Below are 9987 nucleotides of genomic sequence, written 5' to 3'. Positions count from 1 at the left end.
GTTGAATGGATGTCTTTAGAAACGGGGAAGTCAATAGGTACTGGCAGAGAGAAGACAGCGGGATGTATTACATGGTAGATAATTAAAATAAAGGTAGGTAAGTACGGCTCCAAAGTAAAATATTTACTTTCATTTTGAGTTTACATATCGATCGAATTTGAATGATCTTCAGTTGTTTTTTTATTCAGCTTACAGCAGGGTTGGTAGAGGGTACCTAGTGCAATCCTCATTTTCGACAAATTTTGGAGGCTTTTCGTGTCGAGTGGAGGCACTTAACGACGAGCTTTGCCTCGTTCCCAGAGCGGTGAAATAAAAATATTAAATATTTAATTCCCACGCGTGGGAATCGAACTCGCAACCGTTGCGTCTACTGTAACAAGCTCTTGCTCTTGTGCCACGACGGGCTCCAACATTTTTAATAACCTTTATAAATATGACATGTACTTATGCGAAAATACTATTTACGAGTATATTAGTTTAATTATATAAATGATAGTTGTAAGTTCGATGTTGAAGAGTATTTGCATTTAAATTATAACTTTTCTAGTATGATAGGAAACGCAATGAAATAAAGCACCGACTTTAAAACGATTGAAGAGTGAAGACGGAGTGTCTAAGCACAAACTCGTCCTTGCGCTAATGCAGGAAATGCGCATTGCGTAAGTAAGTATACCTAAAGATAGAACTTACTTATTTATTCGACTATTCAACTAAATAAAATTCTATTTGTGTGCTGCTCCTATAGAGTTACGTTACCTACAAAAAATTAAACTAATTGCATTTTTTTCATTAAAGCTAAGACATTAGCATTTTACGCACCGATCGCTCTAAAATGTACAGACATTACCACAACTTATCTAACTCATGTAAACAAAACAAAAAGTTTAAGTCAATTTCCTATACAATAGAGCGGAATTGGTCATCTATAAAATGCAAGCGAGCCCGCCGACCGCCTTCATTATTACTGTGATAGAAGTTGCGACCGGGCCATAACAAAGTAAACAGAAAATACGAGGTCTCTAGTGCTGTGACGAAATTGATGAAATATATAATATATTAACATACCTAGTTGTGAATTAAAATCGGTGGACTTAATCAAGATGTTATTATCTTCATTTTTAGTAAGTAAATTAATAATTATTTACACATTTCTATTATTGTCAATAAAAATATATATTTTATATAGCATTTTTTTTCTGTGATATAAATACACAATAAACTTAAATCAATTAAGTAATTTCAAAAAAATATTAATGTGACAGTTTAATTTACATTTGAATGAATGTTAGATGTTTTCACATCAATAAATAAATATATTTTTTATAAAATTGAATTCTGTAACGTTGTTTTCATTGAATATTTTTCATACGTTGTTTACACAATAACTGGGATATATACAAATAACTGACACGAATTGTTCTCGGTGTAGGAACATCAACAAACGCTCGTTTTATATTAGTTCAGTGGATATTGGGATTACCTGGAGATAAAAAACTTTGTTTTTGCGTTATGCAGCGTTTACTAATTTGAAATGTTTGAATGGAAAAATTTTACAATTAAGTAAATACAGTCAATAATACAATGTATACAAAATATGTGTTTGAGAAAAATATTTAGATATATTTTAATAGAACTGTCTAGTTTTTGGAGTTTACTTTAAGTTTTATGCATCACCTAAGTATTTCTATTTTCGTTTATTTTTATTTACTATGTAAATGTATATATTCTATTTACACAATTTTATTATGTCATGCATTTACTATGTAACTAAGTATTTATATAAAAGTAACAATTACCTAGGTTCTACTTATAGAACCAGAGCAATAAAAGTAAGTGTATCCGATCGGTTAAATAACTAACAAGAAAACTTTCTCAGTCACATACTTACCCAGTCATCACGTAATAAATAATTAAATATGGCCAATATGGAGTTTTCAGTTCCTAGCTTGTTTTTTCTTTATAAGTCATTTGGCTACTTAAATCCTATTAGTTGCACTTTCATTTTAATATTTCTCTCGCCGAGATACTTCATTAAAAGTACAATGGCCCGTAAAATGAGCTCAATATACCTGAAGCGACCTTGCAGCCTGGCCTGTTTATTTTATGGGAAAAGTAGTAACCTTTTACAAATTTCTCGGTTAATTTGGCGAAAAATTCTTATTCCAATTTTTATGAATATGAACCTACTAAAGCTCAAAAATTATGGTATACTTCATTACATTCTTTCTTTAATTAAAGTACGTAAGCGACTGAATATGTAATTTTACAGTCTATTGCATTTTTATTTGCTTACTTTAAATATAGCCTCAGAATTATCGTTTGCGATCGCCTTTGAAAGTGGTAGCTTTCTAGGACAGTCCTAGAAAGTGAATATATCCGCACCATTAACCCTGGCCACAAAGCGCTATCTAATAGTGTTAATATCTTAGATAAAAGCATTGTCCCAGTAATGCTTATTAGTAATAGAAGTTCCAATTAAATAATATGAGGCGTTATTAATTGTGATATAAACTTTTCTTTCGTTTTCATTATAATTTAAAGTAAAAAGTGAGGCTGTCGTGGCGCAGAGGCAGGCAGGCTGTGACTGTAACGCGACGTTTGTAGGCTCGATCCCACTCGGGGGAGTGAATTATTATTTATTAAGAATTTAAGAGTTTCATTTCTTAGCTTTGGCATCAAGAGATAAGACCGGCGTTAAGTAACACTACTCAACACGCAATTCCTCTAAAAAATCGCCAAAAAAGTGGGGAACAGAGTGCCCTAATGAAGTAATTAACAGTAGGTACAAATCATTTAATACGTAACTACAATTCGGTCTTGACCGTTTTTTTTTTATTTTATTAGTCCGTGACATCATAAAATTGTGTAACAAAAATAATTTAGGAGGTTAAAACAAAATGTTCACTTTAAATTATAAAATATAAATAAGCTCGTTGTATCCCGCACACAGCAGTGTAGGCAGAGGGAACTTTGTGTTAAGATGTTCCCTTCCCCACTTTCTGCCGAATTCTGGAGGCATTGCGTGTTAAGTTGCGGAACTAAATGCCGCCCTTTGCTTCGACACCAAAGCGAAGAAATGAAAAAATGTATTTAAATAAATATTTAATTTCCTCGAGTGGGGATTGAACCTACAATCTGTCGTTGTTGTCGTTTACAGTCACACTTTGTGCCCCTGCGAATAGACTGGCCTCATTTGGTTTATTTTTTAAATATTGCAATTCATTGATGAATTATATTTGATAGAGGCTGCGTTTTTTGTTATATCGTTGCTTAATAAGTAATTATTATCGGTAAGGGCGAAGGCGTTGACAAATACTTAACTTAAAGTAAAATACCTTTAGAAATCTCGTTGTCATTATTTGTATTGAGATAATGACGAGCTGAATGGATACAAATTTCAAAGATCCCTTTGAAATCAGGTGTAAATGGTTTTAGTATTGTCTAAAGATCGAAATGTAGGCAAAGATTTTATTAATTTCTGTCGTGACTTTATAAAATTAAACCCGTGTAATTTGAATTTTAGGGTTAATCATTATGTTCGCTGGAAAGTAGCTTTGTTTATCTTTAGACATTTGTAACATTCACTAAATAAATACTTACCGATTATTAAGAGATTAGAAGTGTATTGGAATATTCTCTTAATAGATAGGTAATATAGAAAAAATGTACATAAACAAAAAAAGCATTTTAACAAACTCAATCATAATATTTGAGTAAGTATGTACCTATCTATGGTAAGGATAGTAAAGTAGATTAATTTGGAGTGTATTTTTTACAATGATTGAACCAGTATTACGAGGGTACGAATAAATAAATATTTATACTAAGATTTGAAATTTTATGTAACTTAAGGTACCATTCCCACTAATTTAATAATTATTTACTTATCTTAAGGTACCATTTAATTATTTACAATTTATATCTAATCCACTATTCAGCAAGTAAAAAAAGATAAAAATATTTTCCCTTCTTAGTTTTAGTAAGGACGCTATTTCCTCACTACATTAAAATACACTACAAAAAATTGTAATATTTTCTAATTTTACTTAATATTTTAACTTACGTACAGCTACGTTAGATAATTATTATATTTGAAGCTTAGTTATTTACTTTTAACAATAGGATTATAGTGAACGGGTTATTATTCTATTGGAATAACTCCAAACTACTCTAGTAGCCAATATTTTATAACTTTAATTTTTTTAAATGTTTTATCAGCTTCACGCTGTATCCCGCTCATAACAGGGTGCGCACAGAGGGAACTTCGTGTTAAGACACTCCGTTCCCCACTTTCCGAATTCTGGAGGCATTGCGTGTTAAGTGGCAGACCTCAACGCCGCGCTTTGCCTCGACACCAGAGCGAAGAAATGAAAAATGAAATATTTCCTTTCCACGTGTGGGGATCGAACCCACAACCAGTCGATTTTGCAGCGCACTTTACTGGCCTGGCACTGGCCTCAACTTCTAAAATTAGTTGGAAATAAATCACTCGATCGATCTTAAGTGTGTTAATCGCGCAGCGAACTATAGATCTGACGATTGTCACAATAAGATCGAGCGGCAAACTTTCGTGTTAGTCTTTTTGAACACTTTTTCTTATCATGGCATACTTTTCTCGATCAAATTGCGGTGGGTGATGCAATAGAAAATAAAACCTTTTATTTTGCTTGTCTGTTTGGTGTACTATTAAATCATTGTGGTCCATTTTATTTTTATTCAACTTTTATTAAGTAGTTTTTATGTAACACTTGGGTGTAATTTTGATATAGTTGATTTAAAGTATGAATTAATTTTTTCAGATTACATTTGGTATTATAGCGGTTGCATCGTTAAGAGTACCTGTCGAGAATACAGAAGATGTCCATGAAAATGTCGAAACAGCAGAAATACCAAATAATAGAGAACAAATACAAGTGCAACCTGTCTACTATGCTACTGACGAAGCAAACGTTGATAGTTACTTAGTTCCACCAAATCCTCATAAACCCCAGGAGGTCCTCCATGATATGCTCGTGACGCCTGCTACTTTTTTGCTACCACCAGCCTTAGATACGCAAAATGAATATTATTATAAACCAACCGAACCCGGAGATCAGAGTGATTGGTATCCTATAGCAGCGTCGCCTCACAAGCAAATAGAAGTCATACCAATCATTTCAAATGATCGTTTGGAACAACATATAATTAAAGACAATTTAAGGACGGGTAAAGCACTAGAAAGTCAAGTAATTCCGGTGCCCTCAAGAAATCTGCTACCGCCACGTGAAGACGCACCCAACGATTTTATAATTTTATCCCCGTCTGCAGATTTAGAGTTACCGTTGGAGGAAATTGATCATACATTGAAAAATGATGCAAATTCAGAAAAAACTTTCATCGTCCCTGTACCACAGTTTGAGAAAAAATATCCATTGAATTTACGAACAAAACCGAATATACCACTTCCATTTATTATTCCACCAAAGAGAATACCACAAGAATATAAAAATCCTACATTATTATATCCTAAGAAATATCTCGATGACTTTAGACCTGTACCTATACCGTTATCGCCTCTTGATGAAGTAGCCGTAGAGTCACCAATTGTTGATCCAACAAAAGCGCTGATCCCAACAACATCAAATACTGATAACAATTATTTTAGACCAGAAGATGATAAAAAGGTTTACCTATACGAGCAAGCAGACCGAAAACGTAAATTAAAGAATCATGAAGCAACACGAGTATGTTCGTCTTAAATGTGCCTATATAATAATCGTATAAATAAATCCAAATATTTATTTAAGTAATTTATATTTTATTTTCAGCCCGGGGCACCTGATGAATCCCATAACGAAAAGCCTACAGAACAAGAAGCTTCAGAAACACATCACAGAGAGCCTGAACGTAAGTATGAAAGTTTCTAAAATATATTAAATTAGGTGGTAAGATTAACATTTTCCTATGCTTCATTAAATTTCATTGTATTTTAGGCGATGGGCACCCATATCATTCGAAACAAGCACCTCTTGCACCTTTGAAGCAACCAGTCATGAAGCCTGCCGGCGAACGAACAGAATTTCGAATGCACGGCATGAAGGGTCCACATAGTTATCAATTTGGTTACGATACTGGGAAAGGGTAAGTAAGATTTTATTTTTTCTTTTGTTAATAGTATTATAACGTAAAAGATTTCCTTTCATTGTGTCAAAGTAATATTATTAATTTTTTTATGTGTTAAGACAACTCTTATATCCTCTCAAGTCCGTATGACTCTTATGTCCAAATAATTTAAGCCACCTTATTTTTGTAACTATAAAATATATGATGAATTTCAGTAAAAACCGTCAGTTTAGATACGAGGAACGCGACAATGACGGCCACGTAAGAGGGCACTACGGATACGTGGATAAGTTTGGGAAACTTCGCGTAGTTAATTACGACGCCGACCCGGAACATGGCTTCAGAGCTGAAGCACCCGTAGAGAAGGAATAAAACTTTATTTTAAACATAAGGATGGATCTAAAGCTTATCTGATAATGGTGGAACAGAGTTTGTATTTATTCTCTTAGAAAAATATTCATTTCATACTCTGAGGTCTGATGACACGAATTTTATAATTTATGGAATTTGGAATGATTTCGAATTATCAGTACACCAATAGATATTTAAAAGATTAGTTAAAAAAAGATGTCCAATAGATCAAATAAAATTTATATTCTACAATGAATCAATTTTGGCACTATAATTCTGTAAAAACTATAAGATACATACCTACTATGGGTGTACTATCTTCGAAATTATTTTTGCTTATTGTTTAATTTGTTCTTACATGTAAGTAATCTAAATGTATAAAAAATATTTAGAGATTATCTCTATCTTAAAATATTTTTATTTTAGTAGGTAATACTGTAGATATTGTACATATATTTTTATAAGTCTGCTATATAACACAAAGTACAAATGAATAACAAATTATACAAATATATTCCGGAAAAATATATTTATTAAAACATTTTTTTATAAAAAATATTATAGATTATTTTAAAAGCAATAAGTATATATAAAAAATAATATATATTTAAAGTTCTATAACGATGGCACCGAAAAGTTATAACATTTAATTGAGACATTATTTAATTATATTTATATATCAGAAAATAGTTAGTTTCTTTAAGTCTTGATCAATAACATCGAGAAGGCTAGAGGCGCCAATACGAAACAATTCAGGGGTAAGCCATTCCCGACCCAATTCGCTATAAATCAAAACCAGCCAATTCACCGCATCTCGCGACGTTTTTATGCCACCAGCCGGTTTTAGTCCTACCTGTAAATAATATATTGCCTTTTAATCTAAGAATCAACCTTTTTTTATATACTCGTATATAAAATGAAAACTTAAGTTTCTTTTTATATTTAGCTTTACGCTGTATTTCGTATAGGTATAGCAGGTTAGGCAGATTGAATGTAGTGTTAAGACACTCTGCTTCTCAAATTCCGTCCAATTTTCGGGACATTGCGTGTTGAGTTGGGGCACTCAAAGCCGTTACCAGAGCGAGTCCTCTGAATGGGAATAGAACCCACAACAGTCACGCAAAAACTCAAAAGTAATTTATGATGTCACTTGTTACTGATATTTCTCTATAGAAAATAAGTATATAATATTTAAGATAAATTAACAAACAAAAAAAGGCCATTATAAAATAAATAGGAGTTCTTACAGGTGACCAAGAAGTTTACTGAACACAATTGAATGTGCTATTTACAAGATGTATTGCTACAATAGATAAAAAATAAAGTAATAAAATTGTTTTTTTTTTTCATTTTCCTAGTTCCCAACGTAGAAATATAATTTAAAACCATATATAACCTAAACTAAACTACCAAAATAATGGCTGTGGATGAGGGTTCGATTCCCATGTAGAGCAATGAATTAAAAATCAAAATATGGTATTGAGTTCTGCTATTTGACACAAAAAGTCTCAAATCCAAAGTAGAGGTAGTGTCTTGAAAAGCTCTTGGATGATTTCAAGAGTCAGAGTACAAATTCTTCTACATTGACTTTAAAAAAAGTACTAGGTATGTCATATCTTATTTTCCTCAAATATGGGCAACATTATAAAATAGGATAAAGAACACAGTGTTAGTTAAATACAGGCAAAACTGTGTTTATTATAGCATATAAAATTTCTTTTGTATAATAAGCACATTATACATACCCGGATACCTTTCATCTGATAGAAGTGGCGGATAGCTCGGCACATCACTAAGCCCACAGGAAGAGTTGCATTAACAGATTCTTTTCCTGTTGATGTTTTAATAAAATTTGCACCAGCTAACATTGCAATCATAGATGCATTGTAAACCTGAAATTTAATCTTCTACAATTTTCATGCCAGTACAAGTTTATTGTATGGAATAATGTAATTTAAGACATTTTAGACCTTTAAGATCTTTTACCTACTTAGGGATTGTTTTTTTTAATTATTACAATAACTTTAAAAATATACTAACATTCTCATAAGTACCAAGTTCACCCACACCAAGTATAACCTTGAGATGGGCGTCCCCACAAGCTTGTTTCATTTGTAAAATTTCATTATACAAAACATCCCATTCCCCTGTTAGAACTAAGCTTCTATCTATGACAACATCTATCTCTGTAGCTCCACTATTTACAGCAAACTTTATCTCCTGTAGCCTAGTCTCTAAAGGATATAGGCCAGCTGGAAAACCTGTAGCAACTGCAGTGGAAAAATGCAAAATATAGTTAGCATAAAAACAAATATTTACAGAACAAAAAAGTGTTATAAAACTATACTGCAAATTTGATTTCATTAAATTCATTTTCATTTACCAATTTTGACAATTTAAATTAAAATATAAACACTAACCTGAAGCTATACGGATTTCAGACATCAGTCCCATTCTGTTAATAGCATCATAAGCATCTTTCACCCTGCTAGGATACACGCACACTGCTGCTGTCCTAATTTTTTCATCATTAGATTGAAGGGGATAAGCTGCCTAAAATATTTTAACATTTTATAGGATAAGTATGATACTTATTTTTTATATAAATGTATTCTAACAGGATTCACCTTATGGCATAATCTGGTAACATTTGATCGTGTATCATCTCCTGAAAGTGTTGTCAAATCTATTAAGCTTACAGCCTTTAATAGCCATTGCCTATAATTCATAGCATCTGTTACGGGGTACTTTTTTAGGATCCTACTTATATGATTTTCAATATTTTCTCTATCCATATACACTTTTGTGAAATCTTTTAAAACTGAAAATAAAAAATATAATGTATTATTTGCATTACACTCAATTTATAGCGTGGCTTATATTTTATTAGAAATAAATACCTTCGTTACTAGAATAAGCCATATTTGTAAACTTTTCTTCGTTATCTTAACAAGTCTTTGCTTTGAACAAATTCTTATAAAGTTTTAAACAAAGTATACAGTCTGTATACTTTAATTTAAAACATTTAAATAGAGATAACCAAAAAGTTTTTACGTATGTCAACTAATTACTGATAAAAATTATAAAACCCTGCAATAGATAATCATTCACAATTCCTATTGCCATATTCGTAATATAAATTATGTCTAAAAACATTGACTGACTAATGTCAAAACAAAGAATTGGCCTTGAAGTTGAATCGCGATATGATTTGACAATTGACATTTGGGGTCTTAGTGATGTAAGTTGTAAGATATGGATTTAACTTTATAAGAAACGATATAGAATTTTATTTATTATTGATATTACTTTTGTTAACCTTATGCAGCAAATCATGGCAAAGCTATGATTCTGTTTAAATTTCTGTTATGGATTACACCCAATTTCGGATTACACCCAATTTCTTATTACACCCAATTTCCTAACAAATACAAGAAATGGGGATTTAATTTCGTTGCACATTTTAAAGAAAATATTCTTTAAAATGTGCAACACATATACATATTTTTAGATTTCAATTCACGATTACTTACT

At 31.7% G+C, this 9987-nt stretch overlaps 2 protein-coding genes across 2 annotated transcripts; one reads left to right on the top strand and one right to left on the bottom strand.

Annotated features, from left to right (window-relative positions):
* The first annotated feature begins 948 nt into the window (after window positions 1-948).
* LOC146532724 (uncharacterized) lies at window positions 949-7790 on the top strand. Its single transcript, XM_085196945.1, has 5 exons — window positions 949-1121; window positions 4800-5723; window positions 5808-5886; window positions 5973-6120; window positions 6318-7790. The coding sequence occupies exons 1-5, from the start codon at window positions 1101-1103 to the stop codon at window positions 6472-6474; spliced, it is 1329 nt and encodes a 442-aa protein (XP_085053071.1). The 5' UTR covers window positions 949-1100; the 3' UTR covers window positions 6475-7790.
* On the bottom strand, window positions 6966-9621 carry Dera (deoxyribose-phosphate aldolase). Its single transcript, XM_085196946.1, has 6 exons — window positions 9354-9621; window positions 9081-9274; window positions 8874-9006; window positions 8494-8723; window positions 8199-8345; window positions 6966-7306 (listed from the first exon to the last, which is right to left on the bottom strand). The coding sequence occupies exons 1-6, from the start codon at window positions 9373-9375 to the stop codon at window positions 7133-7135; spliced, it is 900 nt and encodes a 299-aa protein (XP_085053072.1). The 5' UTR covers window positions 9376-9621; the 3' UTR covers window positions 6966-7132.
* Window positions 9622-9987: the final 366 nt, after the last annotated feature.

This window comes from Heliconius melpomene, chromosome 13 (genome assembly GCF_056956725.1).
Source record: "Heliconius melpomene rosina isolate 202511_hmr_F chromosome 13, ASM5695672v1, whole genome shotgun sequence".
In the NCBI taxonomy this organism is placed as follows: Eukaryota; Metazoa; Arthropoda; class Insecta; order Lepidoptera; family Nymphalidae; genus Heliconius; species Heliconius melpomene.
This window is presented reverse-complemented; position numbering and strand designations above follow the sequence as displayed.